Source organism: Alosa pseudoharengus, unplaced genomic scaffold, assembly GCF_046254945.1.
Source record: "Alosa pseudoharengus isolate Yale_2024_CS ecotype anadromous, Long Island Sound unplaced genomic scaffold, YU_APseudo_1.1 YU_APseudo_1.1_scf_8, whole genome shotgun sequence".
In the NCBI taxonomy this organism is placed as follows: Eukaryota; Metazoa; Chordata; class Actinopteri; order Clupeiformes; family Clupeidae; genus Alosa; species Alosa pseudoharengus.
The window spans coordinates 7734735-7760764 of record NW_027468870.1 but is presented as its reverse complement, the minus strand read 5'-3'; the positions used below and the strand labels follow the sequence as shown (position 1 = coordinate 7760764).

Genomic DNA, 26030 nt, shown 5'->3' with positions numbered 1-26030 from the left:
CCTCATTAGTTTCCCGTGGAAAAAGAAAGAAAGAAAAAAACTGAGGAGACACATTATCTGTTAGGAAGCAGCCGAGCAGGGTGGTCTACATGGAATGTTAATCAATGTATCTATCTATCTAGCCCGCCAGACAGCCGAAATGGGAATGATTAGTGTGCAGATTCGGTGGGAGCCTCCTCGTTCTCCCCAAACTACCACAACAGGCAACGCTGGTGAGACAAGAAAGACTAATTGGGTTTATCACATGATGAACAGCTAAATGATTAAAAGATGATTTTCCAAATTCTGATAAAAATTACTTTTACAATGTAATCCCCCAAAACATACTGTAATGTCCTTACTTTGGGAGCTTACAGTTCCCCAATACTCATTGAGAGAATACAGAAATTGTGACTGATTCAGGGGTTAGTCCAGTGTTGTCACGACTAGTCACTATAGACCCTTTCAACAATAAAAACAAAAACAATGCTTGAACGTTCTATTTGGTTCCCAATCTACTTCCTCTGCATTAAGATAACAGGTTCATAATCCGTCCATGCTGGCAGTCTCTCTTTCTCTTTCTCTCTCTTATAAACACACACACACATACCTGTCTGTTTGTCTAGCTGATCATTTACCCTTTCTTTTCTTCACACTTACATAGGCTTTGGAAGGCCTTACAGACTTCAGCTGGTACTATGTAAAAGTCTATTAAACTTGATTTAACAGAGATCTCTTTGTGTTTTGAATGGGTGTAGACAAGAACTGACAGAGCAGGCTAGGCCTACACTCAAGCACACTAATAGGCATGAATTGATAGATATTGAAGTATTATTTGTTTAAGTGGACAATTTCGAGAATTTTAGGCACAATTTCTTGTTAAAGAGATCAATCATCAGCCTAAAAATGTTTTAAAATGTTGTTTTGTTTATGTGGCCCACTTTTGCACACTACCTTGTAGAATATCTTTGCTTTTTGGCACCAAACCCTATGCTATAATACCAGCAAAGTAAGGTTTATGGACAAAACACCAAATTTGACCTTTTCTGAATTTGACTCTTAAGAACCCCTAGAACAAAGACATAATAATCTCCAAAAATTAACATGCGAATCCCACAAGCCCCCAAATTAGACACATAGGCCCCCCTACTACACTGTCATGTAGGCCTACTCAAGTGGCATGCAAACGGAGTTTTTCCACTCTTAAATTCATCAAGAATCGCCTAAGGACACGATTGTCACACGATAATTTGGAGGCTTTTATGCTGATGGCGACAGAGAAAGAGAAGAACTTGGATGCTGATGACGTGATAGACAGGGTTGCGGAGAAGAGCAAGCTCCTTTGCACCTTGTTAACTGCATGACGTTAATTAAGACACATTTGTGGAGCGGCTGCTCTGATGGGTTTCCCGTTTACCAATAAAACTAGGCCTACATTCGCGCGCAGCCGTGGGGCAGAAGACGCTTGGTGCCACAATGTTGTAAACTTGACTTAAATAGTCGGCTGCTGTAAGCTACAATTGGAATTTTTTATATACCCCTGGTCCCCTGTTGTCTCAATGATAATATATCATTTCAGGCTATTATAGCGATCTCACCCTCAGACAAGATTCACCTTTGGCCAGGACGGCCATTTATTGGAACAGGAAGACTCATACGAACACAGAAAACTGCATAGGGCAACACAGGGGTAGTCTCAGCCGCAAATGCTACACACAACAAGGGTTCACCACACGCATCAACACGAGGATAAGCACATGAGGTACAACCAAAGAGACTAACACGCTAACAAATACACAACATGGTAAACGTAACTACAACTATTATAACCGACATTAAACATTCTAGCATTCACTCGCACTGCATTCTGGGAGACACTCATTCAACGTTAGACATGAACATCCACCGACGCTACACTATATTTCAGAGTTTGCTGTTCATTTGCATTAACATCGTATTTTGTCATTTTTGGCGAAGACATGCATTCCTTTAGGGATATTGAACATATTGAACATTCTCTAACCATCGTGATTTCGAATTGGTGCAGTTTTCAGCACAAAAAAACGCATTTTGTTCTTTTCATGGAGAGCACTGCTCTATGCTGTTCTATGGTGCTTTCTGCCTCTTGCGCACGCATGTTTTCGTGACGTTGCATAGAAATCCATGTAGCCTAGGCTATTCTAGGCTATTCTTTTTTCATTTTCATATTTCATATTGCATTAATTTTTTTGGAGTTGTGCATTGATATATCGATGTTCTTGGTTCAGTCTTTATGCATATTAAAGTTAGAGTTCATCACCAATTGGGCTACAAACGTGTTATGTCCGTGCATGTGAAGTTATAGCATTAAACCACATTGTCACTTGAACGCTTGAACATACCGGTAGTTCACGTTGACAATGGAGAAACGCTTAGTTTACTTCGTTTATGACAGAAATTAAGTTTTGTGCCAACACGTTGTAAAAACACAACCCACAACAGTGCCTTTATTTGGTGCAAATCTCCTTTACTTTATAGTAGCACATTGAAGCTCTTGATAGCGCATGCCACTAACGTCTATAAAAACAATATATTTATGGAATAAAACTAGACAGGTACCTCGGATTAGCATTGCTGTTTATTCATAAACCGCAATTTTCAGCAGCCAGCGGAGGGCATTTAGCCTACTGCTTCCGGACAATATTTTGCGCCTCCCCTAATTCTGAAGCAGTGGCACTGCTAAATGAAGAGGAAACACTGAGAAGAAAGTTAATGCTTTAAATAGGCTACATCAATACAATATATAATATGTGAACTGAAACTGGACGGGCCATAATAACCTCTGACTAGTTTACTTATTGTTAAATTGCAATGTGAAGCCAACAGGGGAGGATACGTCGCAAGATTATTCAAAAAGCAAATGTGCGTCTGCCCTGATTCTGATACCGTGGCTGTATTAATTAAACTGTGGGGGGCCGCCATGCTGAAATAAACGTAGAGGAAACACTGGTGTGTGTGTGCGTGTGTGAGTTTGTTGCTTTCATGAAAGTCTTTTAACATCTTTTGTTGTGGCACATCTTTGTTGTTTCAAAACATGAATGGGCGACTACTGTAATCACAAAAGACACAAAACAAAGACAAAGATTGAAGGGTTTCGTGCAAGCATTTACAATCTTTGTACCACCAGTTGAACATTATGTTGTAAAACAACTGTTAATTCTTTACAATAATCGGACACAGCGATGTGTTAAAAAACAATGTTGTGTTATTTTCAACACATATTGTGTAACAAATAAAAAGGAAACAACACAAACTGTGTTGTCCCTATCTGGACACAGAGATGTGTTAAAAACAATGCAAGTTGTGGTGTTTTCAACACATTCGTTTTAAAAGTGTACAGTTCCTTGGAAATACTCATATACCTGGAATACCACCTGGCTTCACCCCCCCACCCCCTTCAAATAAACAACATGGGAATCCACTTGGCCATCTAACCACAAATGGATGCAATTACTTCATAAATCCAAACCGACAACATCTGTTCAGTCTGTGCCCTCTAGATTAGTGGATGAGAGCAAATTTACGGTCACTCTTGCACACTCTTGATCACTAATCAGACTTCTTATGCGGTGAATGTGATTGACACAGTCTGGCTCTGAACCACTGAAGGTGCCACGCAATGTTCTGCACACTCAACCAATCAGTCTTATCGATAATCCGATACAGCTCAGCAAAGCCACCACAATTTTACTCAGGTGTGGGTTTCATTGATCTAACAGAAACTGGAGAAACTCTCGGCTGCACCAGATTGCACTCTTCTAATGAATACTCATTGGAGTATATCTTCCCATGGTGAAGCAGTCTATTATATTGACTGACATTGCACACACAATTCAATGTCTGTATAATATAATCCTGTCCAACAAAAAAAGATTTTTCTGTTTACACATTTCAGTTGATCAATTTACTCTACCTGATGTACAACAGTTGGACAACAAAATCCAAGGTTTTTAAAATAAGTAATACCAAGTTATATAATGAAAAACTATAACCAGCTCAATGGTGAATTGCAGGACTTAGGCTGGTTTTGAAGGCTACTGTGTGTTAGTTCACTTTTAAGGGTATTCTGCATTCAGCCTTGGGAGCCTGTGGATGGTCCTCCTGCATATGAACTCAGCCGTGATGTGTATGTCCTGTGTGTAATGCGAGTGCATTCTGGCTGGTAAAGTGGAGTGGGCTGAGCGTCGGCGCTGTGGCGGCTCAGTGGTGAGTGGAAGCCCAGTGAAAATGAGGGGGCTTTTTGAGAGAGACCTTCAGAAGGGAGCGCGGACCTCCCGCCGAGCCGGAGAATGGAGGCCCTGCTTGATATGGCAGCAAAGCCTGCTCATCAACTCAGATAAGAGAGAATCCCCCCCGAAAGCCTCACACATCAGCACCACACACCCACATCACGATGGGAACACACACACACACACACATGCAAGCACACACACGCACACACACACACACAAACAGTATAGAGTATAACAGTGTACAGTATACACACAACTACACATATGCGTGTACACACACACATACACACACACAGACACACACCATCACATCACATCACGCAGCAGCAGGTATGGGAGGGGGCGGGGGGTGCTGATAAAGAAGGCCAACAAGGGAGACAGATCAATTGAGCAGCATCAGCAGGCTGCCATTGCGCCTAGTGGGAGTCACGCAGCACTGAAGCAAAAAGCAAAGAGCCATTGCACCAGTTCAACAGGCAGAGGGCTGCTCCAGCAAACAGAAATGACAGCACCGGACAGTGCCCATTCAGACCGGACCCATCTCCTCACCGTGCCACCGCTGGACACTTCCCCAAACAGCCCCCAAATAAGGCCACTGGACCGGCCAGTGTCATTTACAGTCAGCCGCCATCTTTAGCAGGCTGACCAGATCTCTTCTGCTCTTTCTGGAGTCACTGATTTATGCACTGGCTATTTTAGCTATTCATTTTTTATTTTTGAAGTGGCTGAAAATTCATTTAAGCTAAAAGCTAAAATACCTTCACTAACTTTGATAAATGTGTGCATGTTTGGCAACATATCTAAAAGTGAATGACAAGATCACTGAATATTGTAATTCTACAGAAAATTGCACCATACACTTGGAATAAGACAGCTGGCGTTGTTGCAGAGGTAGAGGCTGTAGACTTTATTTAGGGTATTCAACATCATGTTTTCATCTCTAGCATGCTCTGCGCAAACCTTTGCTATCAAAATGGAAAGATCCATAATTGAGGTAAGCTTGTATGCATAAAACATTTAAACATTGTACACTTGTGAAATTGACTGCCTCTTTTTCTGCCTCTTGATTAATTTATCCATTGTAAAAAAAGATATATATTCCAAAAAACACAATTCCAATACAAACACAATAGAAAATGTGGAAGCAATGCAATTTTGGGAGAATATATCTGTGCTGAAGTGATAATATCTGTGCTGAAGTGATAATATCTGTGCTGAGGTGATTTACTGAAGGCGTCAGCTCCCATTCTTCCCTAGGCCCAACAGCAGACAGGCTTAGAAGGTGTGTCAGTGTGGCGGGTCGGGCTAATTGGCCCTGGGTTTGTTTAAAGCACCGTGATTAATGGAGCTCCTAATGAGTGGTTTATGATGAAGAGCGCACAATCTGTCCCCCCAGCGAGTCGGATTTCAGCTGGGAAAATGGGTGGCAATCAGTCAAAGACAGAGACGGCTGGCACCGAGAGGACGAGCAGGAACACAAGAACACGGCTGACAATCTGTTCCTGTTTCGACAGGAGAGACGCGATCCCTCGCAAACCCCAAGATACTTTTCCAGAACTCCGGTGAGAACCTGCATTCAGGTTCTGAAGATAAAAAAAAGAGAAAAATCTCCATGCTCGAATGGAGCCCTCAGCTGCTACTGCATCAGCTGGAGTTTGCAAACACAATAGGACTAAATTAACTTTAGAAGCCATTTCACAGTTGGTATTTGTGTTTGGAATTTTTTTTACATATCTTCCATGACTATTTTTGTGCACCCCAGAAAGATTTATAGAATATGAAAATTGAACACATCCCTCTATATTTTCAATCTTTCTTTGCGCACTTAAAAAATATAATTAATTGTATGCTCTTCCACACCCATATACAGGGAACACACAGACACCACATACAACAGATTAAAAACAATTAAACACCTTACACAAAAATGGCAAGCACTTACTGAAGAGGTGGTCAATGTACGGGTCTTCATCCTCCTCATCAAAGTATGCTTGAGGTGAGAGACACGAACATCAAATCAAAATGAGCATGAGAAATGCAACATTCCCACTTTCACAAACAATAAACAACATTCCCACTCTCACAAACAATAAACAAAGGATGAAGCATGATGTAAGCACATCAATTCAACAGAAAATGACACCATACACTTGAAATAAGAGAGCTGCTGTTGTTGCAGAAGTAGAGGCTTTAAACTTTATTTAAAGGTGCTCTAAGCGATGCCATGCGTTTTTTATGCTAAAACATTTTATGTCACTTACAGCAAACATCACCTAACCAACCGCTAGCTGTCTGTGTCCTGAATACACTCTGAAAAAACATGATCTCTGTGGACAGCCCAGGCTCCAAAAACAGTAACAAACACAACCTGGGCAAAACTAGCCCATAAAAACATCATAAACTGTGCAAATCGCAGACGAGATGCGTGTTTAGGAGAGTTTTCAATTGTACAGGAGCAGCACGGGAGGGAGGGGGAGGAAGTAGCGAGCTAGCTCTCTGTTTTGTTTGAAAGTCAAACGTTACCCAGCATCGCTTAGAGCACCTTTAAGGTTTCATCTCTAACATGCAGAACATAACAGAGTTGAGGTATTGAATAAACTTGTATAAAATATGTATAACAATACACAAAGGATGGCATGATGTAATAATACTGTAATACACAATCAACATTATCCTATTCAGCAATTCCTGTTGAACTTGAACTTGCTCGGAGGTCTCCAAAGAACCCACTGTAATGCTGCTCTTTTGCCACTACCACCACCACGTCCACATGATTTCTCCTTCTCTACTGGTGACTTAATGCTATGTTTGTCCAGGGTGGAACTGATGAAGTGGGACTCCTGTTTCTATTCCCATCAGTGGGTGCGGCTTAATAAAGAGGCTGCGTGTCTGCGCACATGTGGTGTGTCTGTGTGTGTGCATGTGCGTGCATGTAAATTGTAAATGTGTGTGTGTGTGTGTGTGTGTGTGTGTGTGCGCATGCATGTGCATGCATGCAAATGTGTGTGTGTGTGTGTGTGTGTGTGTGTGTGTGTGTGTGTATGTTAAATTACACAATACTAAGAATCCAGTAAGGAATGATGATGGAACAGTCTTATTTTAGGCCCCAGACAGTCAGTTCGTCTTGTGCAAAGGACAAGGGCTGACCCCATTAAGTGCCAAATTGGCGTCTCGCAAGTTAATCAGATGGCATCAGCATTCTGCTGGGGACATATGAAAAGTCATTATTGCCAAATCAATTCTCAATTACCTCTTTCGCTGCCGCCATTGACACGTTAAATAAACGTTCAGCACCGTCACCATTATTTTCCATATGAAGCGACCACCTAATGGCTCAATGCACATTATTCAACCAACACAGAAACAGTAATGGATTGTAAACACTGATGATTACACTACTGACTAGAAACGAGCATCTGTCGCAGACGGGCATGACTGGGAACATTTGGAGATTCACCATGCCACCGTACCTTTGCTATGACACAGGTGTGAAATGCTTCGAATAAACGGCGTGCTCTAAAATGAGATTCTGATTCTTCAGTGTTTTGCAGTGTGTCATATTTACTGGTTATGTCTTCTCTATGTGTTCAGTCTATGCAGTTCTGTTCAAATCTTTGAACTGTGAATGGTGTTAAAATATGAGGCTACAGTAAGGGCATACTGTAGCTGGAGCCATTGGAGTAATTCAATTGAATTACATTATTCCATTTAATTTAGCAGACACCTTTGTCCAAAGCGACTTACAGATGCACATTACAATAGTTAAAATTAGCAGTGAACAGTTTTTAAAAAGTTGTTAAGCCTGCATTAAGCAAATTAGAAATAATAACACATTATTATGATTATTATTGTTTTATCTTTTTATCTCTTCTTATGTAGGAGTTTTGTTTTTGTATTATTATTTTAGGATTGTTGTTATTATTATTTTATTATTTGTAAAACACTTTGGGTCAACCCTGTTTCATTAATGTGCTATAAAAAATAAATTGAATTGACTAAAAGAAATCTTGAAATCTTGAATGTGTGGATTTACGTAAATCATTACAACTAGCGTTTTAAAACTCTGCCGTCATCAGTCATTACCTTTTAGAAATCTACTGAACATTCTAAGTAGCGCAAAATGGAAGTGAGAGGAGAGTTGAGAGAAGAATGTGGCTGCTTCATGGAAGCCATGAGAGCCAACTTCAATACCATCCGAGGCCAGCTCAGACCAAAGTGAACACGACAGAGGAACAAGAATTATAGGATCTGTCGCAACTCCACCATAGCCAAGATCAAATCAGAGAAAGAGAGAAACCTGAAGAAACAACTGTCATCTGGGCTGAACACCAGGTTGACCAAGAGATACCACTAAGCTAACGTTAAAACTGCTAATGTGGACACTGCCAAGAGAAGGGTGCAGGAAGATGGAGCTCCTGGAGAACTCAAGGAAAGACTGAAATCTTCTTTACAGGCTTTTCAAGTGAGGCGCAAGCCACACTGGGTGCTCCAGAGAGGTACCCTGGAAATCTAGAGTTCTCGCGGGAGCACAATTTGAATTTTTTTAGCGAGTCACTCTAGGGCTGGGCGATATGGACCAAAACTGATATCCCGATATTTTGGGGCTGATTGGCGATATACGATATCGATACGATATTGATATTTCAAACAGAAAGAGCGAAGTGCTTCATATATTCACTCAACACAACAATTATGACAACACAGCTGGTTTTAATTATATTCATTTCAGACTGCTCTAACAGAGCTGTACAAAAAAGTGTAAACAATAACATAAGCCTACAATAGACATAGGCTACAGTTGCTCTGATAAAGCTGTGCAAATAACAAAAGACCAAAAGTTGACCCTGACTGACATTGTACTGCACAATGCAATATGATGACAAGCAAATGTAGCCTATGATGGCCTAGACATGTTGCTATCAACAAAAAATAGTTTTGAACAATTAGGCTACTTAAACAATGTAACTGAGTCACTCATCAAGAGTGCGATAGACGCTACCGTCATTTTGTATGCGTTCATTTTTGCATGTTCCGGTTCATAAGAAAAATCCCTATGCACGATTGAATGGGGTTTCAGGAATCATAAAAAATGATGCCCCTAACTGCTCACGAGTCGCGTGCATATCCTCTTAATAAAATCAGCGTGTAGGTTGTCTCCCTGAGGATCTGCTACTGCATAACGCAAGCATTCATCAGTGTATTTAAATTAGCTAGGCTATGTACCAAAAATGAAATTTTACCGTGAGTCCAAGAGCTGTAAACAGCGTTGTAACTTAAATCTGCGTGTACAAAACCGCTTGGAGCTCCAGTGGAATTTTGATTTCAGAACGAGAATTCTCGGTCTAGCCGTTGATGTGCCGACGGAATACGCATCAGCACCAACCTCTGATCAAGGTAAACAAAATCTGACTCGGTGTCCGTCATGTTTGAAAGTTTGTAGTGCTGCGAGGGAGAACGTGCACACGCAAGGGGCGCAGTTAAGTAGAGCTGCGGCTGTCTGAATGGTCTGAACACAGAAGAGCAAGTGGCTTTGATAAAATGGCCCATTATTTGACATAATACCGGTATTACGATATTGTCTACATATCGTTTTCAAAAATATATCGGTCGTAGTCGTAATACCGATATATCGCCCAGCCCTAAGTCACTCTGGCAATGAGTAATGATGCTCATTACTTATTTCCCTATATTGTGGGGCACCAATCACATCGGTGTATCTGATATAGGCGGGCCAGAGGCGAGCTAAACAGATGACGTTTGTAGTGTAATCCAATTGTGTTGAAGACCGAAATCAGTCAGTAAACATTGGGTGTACTGTAGATTATCATGGACTTTCTGTCAAAATAAGCCCCGCCCCCTGAAACATCATAAATCACGTCATAAACACGTCATAACCCCCTTTTTATGCAAATTAGCCACGTGTCACCCACGTGTTGTTTGTTATTGTTTTGGTGAGTCACGTGAGTGACGTCAAACAAGGCCCCGCCTCCTTGGCAGCCATATTGGATGTTGAGTCATGTGACCGCCATGTGACTGGTGTCAAACAATGCCACGCCCCTTGGCAGCCATTTTGGATGTAGAGTCATGTGACAGTCATATGACTGGTGTCAAACCCCATGGCGGCCATATTGGCCCCAAACCCACATGTGTGTTTTGATGTTATTATTATGTGTCAGTTAAACTTTGTATGAAATGTATATGAGTGTTAATAGCTGGAAATAAACATATAGTATGCTACTAGCATAGCCAATAAACTGTTTAGCATGTTGTTAGTGATTTTTGTTGAAAAATGTGTTAGCTAGATGCTATGCATTGTAATGTGACCTTTATAACTGAATTCATGGTGGTCGTAGGTGACCAAAATGATGGTCTATGATCCCCCATACTTGTAGGGGTGGTGTTTTGTCCGGGCATGTCTCTGAGTGTATTGTTTGAGAAACCCATAGCAGTTTGGATATGATAAATAGTTACATATTCTTGACCCAACAACCTTTGTAAAGACATATTTTTTTGAGTAGTGGAATGTATACAGCCACATAGTGACATTATAACGAGGCGTTATGGGGGTGGTGGATAGCCAGATGGGTGTCCTGGTGCCACTAACGGCTCTGTATTATCTAATGTAAGTGGTGTGTTTTGGTTGAATGTTCAACAATTAAATACATGTATTGGTTAGAGTGCGGTTGTCTGGGTGGCAATTGTAATAACGACTGTGCATGGGTAGGTGACGACGGGTCGTTGTCAATGCTTTGTTTGCTGGTGGTCTAGGGCCTGTGCGATTTGAATCTTAAGCATGAGCGATGAAAGACACGCCTCATACTATTGTGACGTTATATTACCCTCCTACATTATTTGAATCGCCCAATCCCAGGGAAAATGGTCTCTGCATTTATCCCAATCTGTGAGTAGGCCACGGCTGGCCCTAAAAATGTTTTTACCTGGAGTGGGGTTCGAACCCACGCGGACAACATATGTCCATTGGATCTTAAGTATATATACCAGGATGGCTGAGTGGTGGGACTTAATGTCTATGACCCATATGAAATATTTTATTGACATTCACACTTTTTATTTTAAAAACAGTGTGTTGTTCCTGAGTGGTTCTAATCCATTGAATACATCTGATTCAGGATTTAACGACAGACCCAGAGGTGTAAATCAACTTTGTAAGTGTTCCCCTATCTAAATGTTATAACAAGTAGAGTGAAATTGTATTTGTTTAAGCATTTGCTAAACAGTATTTGCAAACTTTGTATTCTGATTGTTTTATGCATTTTAGTCAATGGTGATATACTAAACACTGGCGAGGTGATGAAGGTATGGTTTGTCAGAGTTTCTGGTTGATTTTATGTTCGAATCTAAAACGTATTTCACACGCATATATTTATTCTTCTATTTTTATTTTGTAGCGCTATCCCATGATCTAGCTGGTCACTGTGTTATCAGCCTCGAAACATCTGGTCTCTTGTGCGCTGATGAAGACGAGTTGGATGTGGTTGAAGACCGTTGGCCTTCTGCGCCAGGGTGTGAACTCGATACAGTATTCTTGATCCCTGATAAAGACGATTTGGGTGCGACGCTCGGGGGATCTGTATTCGACGATGCGACAAGCAGTAAATCTACATCTGGTACAGAATTCTTACCATTTTATGACCATGCCTATTGTGTGGATACTAAGAAGAAACGTTATAGCGATTCTGAAGATCTAGCCAAAACTGCGAGGCCTGCTAAGCGTTTTACTGGGGTAACACGAGTGATATGGGGTAAGTTGGTATTTCCCAATATTTCATTCTTTTCCCTTTGATAAATCAAATGTTGTGGTATGTTTATAACTGTGACACCCACTTGGGGGTAGCATGTATGTCTAAATTATTACCGGTAACAATTTGGAGATCTCAGTAATTTAATGTTTAGTTGTTTTAATCTCCATACATGTAGGCCTACTATGTGTAGCATGGTAGCCTAATGTGTTTGCGGTCATTTCATTTGCAGAAAACAACGCACACGATGACGCAATAGGTCTTGGAGACGCATCTATCAACAGGGGGATTACACATTCAAAGGACTACCAACCTATTGTTAATACTCAATCAAAGGACATTAACCGTGTGGATTTATGGAGTGATACAGAACTCAATTTTGACGACGATGGCATACTGAAATGAAATGTTACTTTAATGATGATCTGTTGATCTGAATGGTGTTAACCTCGGTGTGATAGATTGTTTATAAGGTTTAAGTTTTTTTCTTTGTTGTTGTTTTTTACGGCTATAATTGTGGAAGAGTGGTATACATGTGTAGGCTAATATTTAAAAAGTCCAGAAAATTTGTCGAGTAAGTCATGCCACCACCAAATAAACGCAATAGAAATGACGATTCAAACAGTGGGTAGGCCTACGATGATATTGAACCGCCTGATAAACGTAGGATACCAGAGATGATCAGACAGATTGTGTTAACACTATACAATGGCTGGTCGGCTTGGAAGTAAAATCGCTAGAGTTTTACAGAACCCTAACCCTGACAACCCTATTATCAAGCGCATGCAACAGAATTTGGAAGCATATAACAGGAGCCTCTTAAGTGCGCCACATACCCGACGCACCCGACCTGTAGCACGACAATGTGACGTCACAGAAGCGCCGTAACCATTTATACTCGCGCGTCGTCATAGATATATACACTAGATGTCGCCTTCTGCTTCTCAGCATGCGTCAACACCGCCGCCATCTTGGTACAGGGATCTGAAGCGCTAAACTAGTTCTCCTGTATTGTCAGCGTTACCTATTTAGCGACGTTTGGCCATCCCCAGCGATAGAAAACCTTTTTAGCGATTAGCGACAAATTTGGGAACTTCTCACAATGATGGCAGATCGGCTTCTTTGTTGTTGAAACGTAAGAAAATCACCTTTCTCATGGCTTTGTCATTTATGAATTCAGCTACATCTCGTTTGCCCATGGCACTGACCCATGATTATAAAAGTAACGACTGGCGTAGCCTATGTAGTAGCAGAGGTAAATGTTCCACAGATCTACAGCAACTGCTGGTGAGATTACAACTTACATGAGTAAACGAGACGAGGGGTATGTGGCCTCAACCAGAGCCTGTCTACGAAGAGCCTGTTTACTTTCATTGTATCGAACCTGGTTGCAGTTTACTCATTGTTCCTCTAGGGGCCACCGCTAGCTAGTGCAGAATGAATGGGAGTCTATGGGGCTAGACGGGTAAAATGTATCTTTATTATCGTCTTAAGCTTAGTTTTCTCTAGACTCAACCATAAATACATGCCTGTCAGTTGGAACAACCCAAAAAACTAGATAATTGCTTGAGATTTTGACGATTTATGGTGATTTTATTTTCGCTAGATCTTTGCCCAGATTGACGCTAATGCATTATAGAGGAGTGGATCACTGAAGCAAGATGGCGTCTCGATTGACGCATTCGTTCCAATGAACAGCAGTAGTCAAGGCGACATCTAGTGTATATCTATGGCGCGTCGTGGTCACGACACTAGTTGCAATATTCTCCTGAACAGAGGTGTCGCTGTTGTGAAAAGATTAACGCTAACTACGTTAAACAGCAGAAGAAGTGCATTAAGAAACACTAGTAGCAGAGAATGTAAACGGGCTCTGCTATTAGCTAGCCTCTGTGATGGTACTTCACTACTATTCACAACTACCACCATCATTATCATCTAGTTTCCAAGGTGTGCGCACAGGTAGATAGATATATATATATATATATATAGATAGATAGATAGATAGATAGATAGATAGATAGATAGATATATAGATACTTTAGTCATCCCGAGGGAAATTTTAATAATTTAAACAGTTTAGTTAGCTGGCTAGCTAGCTAGCAGCTGGCTGAGTTTGTGTAATTTCCTGAAGTGGAAAGAGATTTTGTTCAGGCCTTAATAGATATCCTTTGTTTGAAAATAAATCGTTTCTATTCTTTCCTCTTAATTCCATGTGTTGCCACTCTCACTGGTAACTTTGTTAACTTATCCAGCAAACTATTAAAAATTCACGACTGTAACAAAACACTGCAACTCGCTTGCCCTCGAACTAGTCCATCTTCCTGTTTCCGCCTTGTCGCGCTCGTCTGAAAAAAATGAGTGGTGCTGTCACTCCCAAGGGGGCAGGCGAATTCCCGGAAGTAGAAGAATCGACGTAGGCTGGAGGGACCACCTCTCTGCTAACTCCCATAGAAGTCTATTCACTCTTGGATTTTTTTGAAATACCATAACTTCATATAACATATATCCTGTGCCGATATTGTAGCTTCTGTGTAATCTAAATAAACACTACAAAGGCAAAACAGACTCCATTACCTCGTCCGTAACGTTGGTTACCCGTAAGAAGAATGGTTAGCTTGTCCGGTTGGAGGGAAGCTAGCTTTGACGTAATCTCTCTTTCGCGCCGTAGGGAGATAACCGTATTGTTTGGATAAGAAGCTCAGTCCACCTTACTGTCTGACGGTAACTCATAAGCAAAACCTAGCATACACGACCGTATGTTAAGGTAAAGCATTACACAGAGGCAACCTTATAATAATAAAAAAGTAAACCTAATTTTTTTAAAAACGGCACTAATCATTTCAGAGGTTTTCGATGGATTGACCGTAGGTCGGAAAAGTGGAAAGAAGATTAGCTTCAAGGCTATAACTTTTTTGTTTTGTTTTAGCATGACTGTTTTTGAAGATGATCATGTATGGTAGCTTCAACATTAACACGACTTGGTGAGGATGATATTGATAATAATACATAAATAAATGTTTAACTTTGATGACTTTGAAGGCGAAGGAAGTGTGAGAAGAATTTCTGTGGTATCTATCATATGAGTTACAAGATTCAGTTCGATGGCTAACGTCACAAAGTTAAGTGTGAGTCTGCGCAGTACTGGGGGGACCAACTGAAAAATCGTTCTATTTGACTCAGTGCCCTCCCATTGAAAACGACGGAGTCTGTTCGTCCATTTCTTTTACTGTCTATGGTCACTCCCCGATGTGAGTCGCTACCGGATGTGAGTCGCGCATGCGTCACTTTGCTACTTTGCGACTACCTGTGCTGTTAGCCCCAGAATAATGACATTAGCCTACACAGCAGTAATGTATTATTTAGGTAAGGCATCACATTTTCACGGCATGATCAATAATGTCAGTTCTAGATTAGAGGCTGAAGTAGCCTGCTAGCGAGAGACTTCTGTAATATCAATAAAAATTGACCTACATAACGAAGTTTGTTCACTGCTGGCAAGTAAGTAAGCAATCAAGCACAACAAAGGCTGTCACTTGAATGGCGTTTGCTAACGTTAGCAATCAAACAATCTTAGATAGCTAAAACGTTTTTGAAACAGAAAAGTGAATTATTTTATGGATTTCAGTTGGATCCCTTGGCGTTATGCCGTAAAACCTATCAATCTGAGCATGCGTGACTCACATCGGGTAGCGACTCACATCGGGGAGTGACAGTGCGCTACCGTGCGCTACACGGCCAAAACCCTGGCGCGCCAGAGAGATCTACGTCATTTTGACGTCACATTGTCGCGCTACCGGTCGGGTGCGTCAGGTATGTAGAAGCCATTAGTCTCCATTAATCCACAGTCAAGATGACCCCCCCCCAGTATGTGTGGATGTGATACCTGGTAGTTCCGGAGTGTAAATGGGGAGCGGTGGTGATGTGGTTCATAACCGGGATCCTACAGTTATTTCATATGATGACCCCGCAGCAAGTGTGGAAATGATACCTGGTAGTTCTGGTGTGCAGAAGGGGGGCAGTATTGATGTTATTCATGACAGGCGTCCTACAGCTATTTCATATGATGAGCCCGCAGCAAGTGTGGATGTGATGCCTAGCAGATCTGATGTGCAGCCCCATGGTAGCGGTGTTGATGATGTTCATGACAGGACCCATGATTATGATTTAGATCAGTGTTTCCCAAACTTTTTTTCTGGCGACCCACTTTTTCAAAATGACCATCGCGACCCATTTCACTTCAAATCTACCCTGCAACCACCAATATTGTTTTAGGCCACAGGTTCTCCAACTTTTCTATGCCTCCCCCAACCATACATTGCTATAGGATCCCTGCTTTTAACACCGTTGTGTTGCATTTTGAGCACCATCAGCGTGAAAAGTTGGAAATGACTACTGAAAAGATACGTTTTAATGCACATCCGAGAGTAGGGGAAATTTTCGCATGTTGTGCAGTCGTCATTCGTCACCATAGTAAACTGTTCCTGTATTTCTAAAAAATGTTGTAGGCTAAGTTGCGTTGCAGACAAATGGGTCCATAACACTGTGGACGTCAATTCCAATGTAAATAGCAAATAACTCGTTATATTGTATTGTTGTATTATATTATATTGGCGTTTGCGCAATAGCCGGAAGAATGCGCCTTTACTTTGGAGTTAGCGAGGTAGAAAACAAGAGGAATAGTGTTTAAAATGCCCATTTAAATTGTAGACTATAATGCATTTTAAATCAGAAATAAGAATGTGAGGAAGTTGCTATTAACTTTAAAGATTGCATCTGCAATCGAAACTGTATGCAAATTGAATGGCCTTATGTCCGGTCTATGGATGTCTGCTTTAGTTGACAGCACGGTCACTAGATTTGAATCGGTAAAGTTGAGGAGCTGGTATCTATTAATGTTCCTGCAAACAGGCGGATTCATGTCCCTTGCAGTTTCATGCGCCAGTTTCATGAGCTTTTATGACCCAACCGGGTAACACTTTCTATGAAGGTTGTATTTATAACGCCCTATGAATGCATTCATAATGTTTTATAAGGTGTCTATAAAGCATTGTAATGCTCATTATTACCATCTATATGTATTCACAAGTCGTCATAACCAATTTCATGATGCATTATGACAGCTAATTATGAATGATTATAATTTTAATCTGAATAATGCATTATAAATATGTCAAGATCTGCCTACTCACTTGTCAGTTTTATGATGCATCATAACTACTTCTCTCTGCTAAATGCGTATAGTGATGCATAAAGAGTTTTGACTTCTACTGTAGTCCTATATATATCTATAACTATAAGTATATGTAATAAAGTTATCATAATTTATACATCTCCCTATAGCACACACTTATAAACAGCTATGCAATATCATAAGTGTTATTTGTCAGCTCTAAGTAAAGTGACAAGAATATGACCCTATTATTAACAGATATAAGTTCACTGAGTAATTAAAGGGTGCAATCAGGGATGGATTACTGCACGGGCCTACCGGGCCCAGGCCCAGGGGCCCAAGGGGTCAGGGGGCCCTGAAGCCCAAGCCTTTGCATGGAATCATTGCCTCAATATCAACAAATCAGGATGTAGGCTATGAATCTGATTGAATTTAGTATTGGCCATCCCCAAAATGCACCAGAATACAGGAAATCACATCAAAAATGTTTTAAAAATCTTCTGGGGGAGGACCCCCAACCCCCCCCCCCCCTCCCACATATACGACAATAAGTGGGGGGCCCTTAATACATCTGGGCCCAGGGGCCCGAAAGTTCATAATCCGCCCATGGGTGCAATGAACTAAGTATCGAGTCTAGCATCTTTACCCCATATGCACAATATAATCACTATGTTAATGTAATAGGTGTTATTTGTCAGCTTTAGGTAAAGTAGAGCAAATGAGGTGTTGTTATAAATAGATATAAGGTTATTATAAACAAATATGAGGCACAATTAAATGAGAGCCTGGACAGTAAAGACAAAAGGAATGACAAATGAAAACAAAGTGAACTAAATGCATTCCTTTTGTCTTTACTGTCCAGACTCTCATTTCATTGTAGAATAATATGGTCATATTCTTGTCACTTTACTTAGAGCTGACAAATAACACTTATGATATTGCATAGCTGTTTATAATTGTGTGCTATAGGGAGATGTATAAATTATTATAACTTTATTAAATATACTTATAGTTATAGATATATATAGGACTACAGTAGAAGGCAAAGCAAAGTAGGTATGATGCATCATAAAACTGACAAGTGAGTAGGCAGATCTTGACATATTTATAATGTATTATTCAGATTAAAATTATAATCATTCATAATTAGCTGTCATAATGCATCATAAAGTTGGTTACGACGACTTGTGAATACCTATAGATGGTAATAATGAGCATTACAATGCTTTATAGACACCTTATAAAACATTATGAATGCATTCATAGGGCGTTATAAATACAACCTTCATAGAAAGTGTTACCCAAAACGGTGACTGTGGTAGTTAACAATCTACATCCTAATAGAAAATTGTTAGCTTTCCTGGTATCAAATGACAAATGGTAGTAGTTAATAGTTAACTATAACACAACATAAATTGTGCTGGCGACCCAAATAAAATCTCCTGCGACCCACCCGTGGGTCGCGACCCAGACTTTGGGAAACACTGATTTAGATAGTGCTACCATAGAACGTTTAGTAAGAGATGGTGGTGTTGTTGGCGTACACGTACCGCGTCGTCTCAACTCTTTAACGCTAAACAGAACGATGAATTAACGCTAAACAGAACGATTAATTATCGATGATGTGATGAAAGATGCCAGTAGCAATACACAAATAGAAAAAGTGTCTACACAATATGTTCATCATTGCAATCTTAGTGCAATTTATATGGTTCAGAATCTGTTTTTTCCAGGGCAAGTCTAGCAGGACAATCAGTTTGAACACTAATTATTTAATTGTTTTCAAAAATCCTAGAGATAACACAAAGGTCTTTCTCAAATCTTTTAAAAATGCCACTGAGAAACCCTACGGCTACCTGTTGATTGACTATAAAGCAAAAACACCGGATTTGTATCGCCTCAGAACAGATTTGCTTTCAGAGCATCAGGCTGTTTATGTGCTGAAAAAAAGAAACTGAGATATGAATATGTCTGAGAGACTTGGTAGAACTATACCTCTTTTAAAACGTCTACTTAAAGCTAAACCGGAACAGAGGTGTTTCATTTTACATTCGGCGTCAGATGAGTTAATCTTAGCTCTCTGTGAGGTGGCACTGAATATTCTTTGTGGTACTATACCTTTAACAGATGCACAATATAGAAAACTACATAAAAAGAAGAATTTGATAAAGTTAATGGCTGACAAGAAAATAGGCATACGCACAAAGAGACGTACGATTAACCAGAAAGGCGGTTTTCTTCTACCTCTCTTGAGTGTTGCTCTGCCATTTATAACAAGTCTGTTTACATCAAGACAGAGTTAGAAGTAATGGAATATGCTGAGAAAATTAAAAATGACGTCATTCCTATTCCTCTGCGACAGTCTGTTGAAAATGAGTTGGATGTAGCTATGAAAAATGTTTTGAGTAAAACAGATTTGACACCGCATGAAAAAGCCAAACATTATGCATCGTTATTACAGAGATATCTGGCCCTGGTTAAACAGGGGGGACCTTGAGACAAATACGCTGACACTGAGCTTACCACAGCAGCCGGCAACTGGTGACACAACACAAAGTTTAACAGTTCAGACTACACCCCCCACTTTTGAGACCAATCAAGCATCTGAGGTTTTAAAAAATGTCCCCCGGAGAAGTAAAAAGAATGCAGAATATATATTGGAAAAGATGTACAACTCTCAAGGCATAGCATTGTGGGACGATTCTGGGTCTTTTGTTTTTAATGGCTTAACCATTCCAGGTACGCATGTGTTTGATCTGGTAAAAAGTATCACAGGGCCACAGGCTGTGAGCCAAAGCAGGCGACCTCAAGGCTGGCATGAATTTCTGAGAGCTATTGCGATGCTAAACATCCCTCTTTCTACAATACCTAATAGACTAGTTAAAGATTCAATCACAGCACTGAAAAGAAATAGTACACCTATTCATACACCAGTCAGAGCTTTAGAACCAGTAAATGTGGTATCAGAATTTCTTGCTCAATTACTGGATCCTCTTGAAAAATGATACTTCTCGAACTTTGCTCCACACCATCAATCCAAACAGCCGTTTCAGTCATTTCAACTTCAACCACATATACAGTACACACAACAATAGTATGATGTCCACAATGTCTCTGAGAGTGAAGGATGCTATGTGTGACCACCTCTTTTTAAGTCTCATGAATGTGGCGGCGCTGATTCCGGAGATGGTTCTTTACACTGGTTGGCCAGTTCCAGATCAGCTTGGCGCGTCTGGAAAAGACACGCCTTGACGCCATGGTATCTTTCCAAATCAGCACTCCATTTGAACAATCTATCAACCTTTTTGAAAACATCACTTAGAACATGCTGGTCTTTCCAAAGAAGCACTTTAGGTGTAATTGCGAATTTATACAAATCTTCTTCATAATTATATATTGGTCTTCTGTATGCACTGCTAGACCGGTGAATGAAATCCTGTGGACAGTTAGCATAAATATGGTAAGACTTGGTACAGAACGGCCTATTCCATGCTGCAGTGAAGGTGGTGTCCATAGCAGGATGTTCAAGATCATTCCAAACATCCCTAAACATCACCCAATCGGAATTAAAGAAAGTTTCAGGTCTTTTTCTCCTTTGCGGTGCATAAGTTATTTCAGGATTCGTTAGCTTGGCACTAACAGGCGTGAGCGTAATCTGTCTCTTTGATTTTTCCGATCCAATCATATCTGCCATAGTAAGTTCTGTTCAAAATCACTGCTAGCAATGATAGCTATACAACCACCACAGCTTTTATAATCTCAGGCCTAGAGACATGCAGGGGCAAAACACACCCACTACAAAAGGGTTTATAGATAACCATATGGCCTCCCACCATACCCCCAACACCTCATTATAATGTCACTATGTGTCTGCATACAGGCGTCACTACTCATTAACAGTTCTTGTACAATGTTATCAGCACTAGTGTACACAGGTAGTAGGCAGACCCCCCACATGAAAGGGGTCTCAAACAATACACTCAGAGACATGCCCGGACAACACCACTCCTACAAGTATGGGGGATCATAGACCATCATTTTGGTCACCTATGACCACCATGAATTCAGTTATAAAGGTCACATTACAATGCATCTAGCTAACACATTTTTCAACCAAAACCACTAACAACATGCTAAACAGTTTATTGGCTATGCTAGTAGCATACTGTAACGATTTGATAGCGACACACACAGTTGTCCAATCAAAAGGTTTATTTGCTGAGAACGAGAGCAGGGACACAGACGCAGAACACAATGCACACAGGGCAGGTCAAGCAGACACACACACGCTACACATACAGGGGAGGACGCAGCCTCCCACACAAAAAGGATCACACACGAGGGAGAACTAAAAGGGAAACATGTTACAATAAAGACGCTAACATTACACTCAAAACTAAGGAGAATAACGACATAAACCCCCCAAATGTTCGCTCTCGTATCCCAGGATGCCCTGCGCGGGAGAACGCTAACACTGTCTTGTGCGCCGACGTTACACAGCTCCCCCAACAAGCCATTGCCGTCCTCGGCAATGCCCACGAGGTAGCCACATGCTAACGTCGGCGCGCGTCGCCCGCCACTCAGTTCAGTGCGACAGTACCGCCAACTCACGTGGGGTGCACACCGCAGGAGCTCACTCAACGGGGCGCCACGCTGCTAGCAATCCAGTACGGGCGTGCTAGCAGCCACGTGGCCGACCCGCTCGTCACCAGCTCCCTCTCAGCAGCCGCCCTCAGACTGCACTTTCCGCGGCGTGTCACCGCGGCACTCCTCCTCTCCTGGCAGGGCCCTAGGTGGCCTTTTCAACCGTCGACACTGTACCAAGCACCGGGGTTCGAGGGGGGCCAGATGAAGCTGCACCAACGCCACTCCGCTCCGTCGAGTCGCCGACCAGGACAGACAGGCACCGACTCCGCAGCAACCGGACCGCGCTGAGCTCTCCCGCTGCAGCTACCGTCTTCGGCGTCCCTCCTCGTGTTGCCATCTCGCAGAGCCGTCCTGCTCTGCTCCCGGCCCGTTCCACTCCTTCGCGGCCTCGGCGAAGGCACGACCCTCGAGATGGCCGTGCTATCGAACTCCACACACAAACTTTTTTCAAAAGGCGCCGGCCAACAGGCCAACTAGAACGGGCGCCCACACAGCACGGTGCCTCTCACACGCACCCAAAAGTTTTAAGGTTCAGAGTTCAGAGGGCCTTTCCGTCGAAGCTGCCCCACCGTCGTGAGTTCGCTGCCCTCAGCGGCTCCGCCAACCATCCATCGTCTAGGAACCTCTTCCTCGCCGCACTCCCTCGGCTCTGCTCACGCGTCGCGGCTCGCCGTGGAGTCAGCGCCCAGGTCAGCGTCGTCTTCTCCACGAACGCTTCTTCAGGCCCCTCTTCCGGCAAGAACTTCTCCCATGGCCGCAGGCAGCTCCAGACGATAGCTCCTCTCCTCCGTCGGCAGTAGCGATAGCAGGCCCCGAGCTGGTCTTCCGCTCCCCGCTTCTCTCGCTGGGCGGAGGCCATGTTCGAAAGTCGCTTCTGACACCAATGTAATGATTTGATAGCGACACACACAGTTGTCCAATCAAAAGGTTTATTTGCTGAGAACGAGAGCAGGGACACAGACGCAGAACACAATGCACACAGGGCAGGTCAAGTAGACACACACACTACACATACAGGGGAGGACGCAGCCTCCCACACAAAAAGGATCACACACGAGGGAGAACTAAAAGGGAAACATGTTACAATAAAGACGCTAACATTACACTCAAAACTAAGGAGAATAACGACATAAACCCCCCAAATGTTCGCTCTCGTATCCCAGGATGCCCTGCGCGGGAGAACGCTAACACTGTCTTGTGCGCCGACGTTACAATACTATATGTTTATTTCCAGCTATTAACACTCATATACATTTCATACAAAGTTTAAATAATAACAAAACACACATGTGGGTTTGGGGCCAATATGGCCGCCATGGGGTTTGACACCAGTCACATGACTGTCACATGACTCTACATCCAAAATGGGTGCCAAGGGGCGTGGCATTGTTTGACACCAGTCACATGACGGTCACATGACTCAACCTCCAATATGGCTGCCAAGGAGGCGGGGCCTTGTTTGATGTCACTCACGTGACACACTTGATTTATGATGTTTTAGGGGCGGGGTTTATTTTGACAGAAAGTCCATGATAATCTACTACCAATTGCGTGCAAGTCCAATTGCGTGCAGTGAGATTTTCAAATGCATGCTTGGTGCCGCCCCTAGAGTTGGGCCATTACATTACATAGCCAGACCCTTAATCTTTCGGATTTGGGTCTGGAATCTCCAGGCTACCAGACAGGCTGGGGACACAACAACATGATGACCCAAACAGGGAGGACACTCAGGCTGGAGAGGATCTTCAGTAGGGTTGGGCACCGAAACACGGTTCTAATATGGCACCAGTGCCAATGCAAACGGTAGTAACTGCATCGAATAACAAAATGGATTTCGGTGCCTAAATCACGTTTTTTTTTTTTTTTTAATCACTGCATGTCATGCGCCATCTCTAACGTCTTGCTCTGATAGCAACACATCCAGGCACAGTTAGCTAACATAAACACTGGATGTATAAACCAGAGGGGTGCACCACATAGGCGATTGGACAGTGTTTGACAGCTTGCGTGAGCCCAAGTACCTTACTTTAAAGCGATATCACAAGCTCCTGTCACAATCTAGCAGTGGGCCTAACTACACACAAGCAAAAGGCTATGAAACAACATCAACAGTATACATTACACAATATCCTTGCTAATGCGCTAACTGGCATTTATTTGAAATGTTATCAGCAAAGTTGTAAGGTGAAAACTTTATTTTGCGGTGTGTTCTAAACAACATAATGGCATGATATTAATCTTTCATGTGCATGAGGCCCATATAGCATCACAATAAATGTGAAGATCATGTTAAAAGTTAGCTGGCAAAAACATAAATACATACCTGATGTCACTGAGCTGTCAAAGAGGCTACGGAACCATCTCCGTATGTTATCGCTAATTAAACTCAGCTGACTGGTGTTAGCGCATAGCCATAGTTGCTGTTAAAATGCCTACTAGCGCTGGGGATCTAAACACTTCAACACCGACATAATGTAGCCTAACATGTTCAAAACTATTGCGTGTCATGGGGGAAGACATGACATTTCTTGAAGCATTTGGGAACACACTGAATTACTTGGAAAGTACAGTCCCTGTTAGATTAGCTGGCTTGCAAATGCCGTTGTCCATGACCTGGCAGTTCTATGGCAAGCGGTTTTAACATACCTTATGGCAAACTGCCTACACTGGGTAAACTTGAAAGCAGAGCTTACCACTGTGTGTGCATCCATGGCAAGCTGTTTAACATTTAAATGTATTATGCGTAGAAGCAATGAGATATTCATAGTAAATTGAATATAACAGTTTAATTTCATGTTCAAATTTGTCTTATCAATAAAAAAAGTAATTCATGCTTTAGACCATTTTCATTTAAAAACAAAGTACCGGTTCAGGCACCGTTTCGGCACCGGCACCGTTTTAAAAGTATCGATTTAGCACCGGTATCGGATAAAACCCAAACGATACCCAACCCTAATCTTCAGCCTGCTGTACCAGCCAGTGAGAAGGCGAATATATAGGATACTCTGGCTGAGGAGGAGCTTCAGCCTGGTGAACCAGATCTTCAGCCTGCTGAACCAGCAAGTAAGAATGCAAATAATATAGACCTCAAACTACAAAACTATGTCCACAGTTAACTTTTACTGGTATAACATTGGCCATAAACTGCTTATTAATGCCTACAGTTAACCTTTTTCAAACCTTTTCTAACAGACTGGGTTGTGCCCTATGGCCAGATGTGGCGGGAATGAGGGAGCAAGATGGTCCTGGGCAACATGCCCATCATATACTATAAGTAAATATTTTTAGTTATTCCGATATTAGTTATGTTTTCAATGGAGATCTTCATTGAAGCTATCTTGTAGGATAGAACTAGGCTCAACCCATGTACAGGAAACCAGCACTTTGGTCATCGGCCATTAAATGTCCTTAAATTGCGTAAATTATGCTGATATTAAGAAGATATGTTGAATGTTGCTGCAGAGCATTGTTTCCGCATAAGCGTAATACGTTTATTTTGGATCAGCTGGAGCATCACTGGTACCTACTGGTGTTATCAGTCATCAGTCAACATTTTACATAGTTCAATAAGTACCGTACAATAATGTACAATAAAAACAGTTCAACAAAACATGTTACCAATGTGGTTCAATACAGTAGATCACACAATAACACATGATTTGTGTGGGATCAATGTGTGGTGCATATGGTGGTACTAGCCGTTAAGCAGCCTGACTGCTTGGGGGAAGAAACATTTGCAATGGGTGGTGGGTGATTTGATGCTCTGGTAAAAATTTTTAGATGAAAGGAGTGAGAACAGGGCATAAGCATTGTAGCTGGTATTTTGGGCTTTCTTTTTGCAGCAAGTGGTGTAGATGTTATGGAGGTGTGGTAGTTATGTGCCAAGAATTCTGACTGCTGTCTTTACAGTTTTCAGTTGGTAGTGTTGTGCAGTTAGGCTGCCAAACCACACTGCAATACAGTCCACGAGGATGTTTCAATGGTGCAGCGATAATGGTTCACAAGAGCTTTGGTGCCTATGTCAAAACTCTTGAGATGCCTTAAAAAGTACAGTCTCTGATAAGCTTTCTTTCTTTTCTTTTTTTAAGCATATTTTTTTGGCCTTTTGCTTTTACTCGGATAGGACCGTGAAGAGCGACAGGAGGTAAGTGGGAGAGAGAGAGATGGAGTGGGATTGGGAAATGACCGCAGGTCCGATTCAAA

At 41.8% G+C, this 26030-nt stretch overlaps 1 protein-coding gene across 5 annotated transcripts in view; it reads right to left on the bottom strand.

The window, feature by feature from the left end:
* Positions 1-26030, bottom strand: part of tenm2b (teneurin transmembrane protein 2b) — a 153215-nt gene that overhangs the window by 112447 nt on the left and 14738 nt on the right. The window contains exons 4-5 of one of the 5 annotated variants that reach the window (XM_076275114.1): positions 6193-6240; positions 962-967 (exon numbers count right to left, since the gene is read on the bottom strand). The exons of 3 other annotated variants lie outside the window; for them this stretch is intronic. In XM_076275114.1, coding sequence (XP_076131229.1) covers positions 962-967; positions 6193-6240 — 54 coding nt within the window. The remainder of the gene's footprint in view (positions 1-961; positions 968-6192; positions 6241-26030) is intronic. One more of the 5 variants, XM_076275115.1, reaches the window with a different exon arrangement.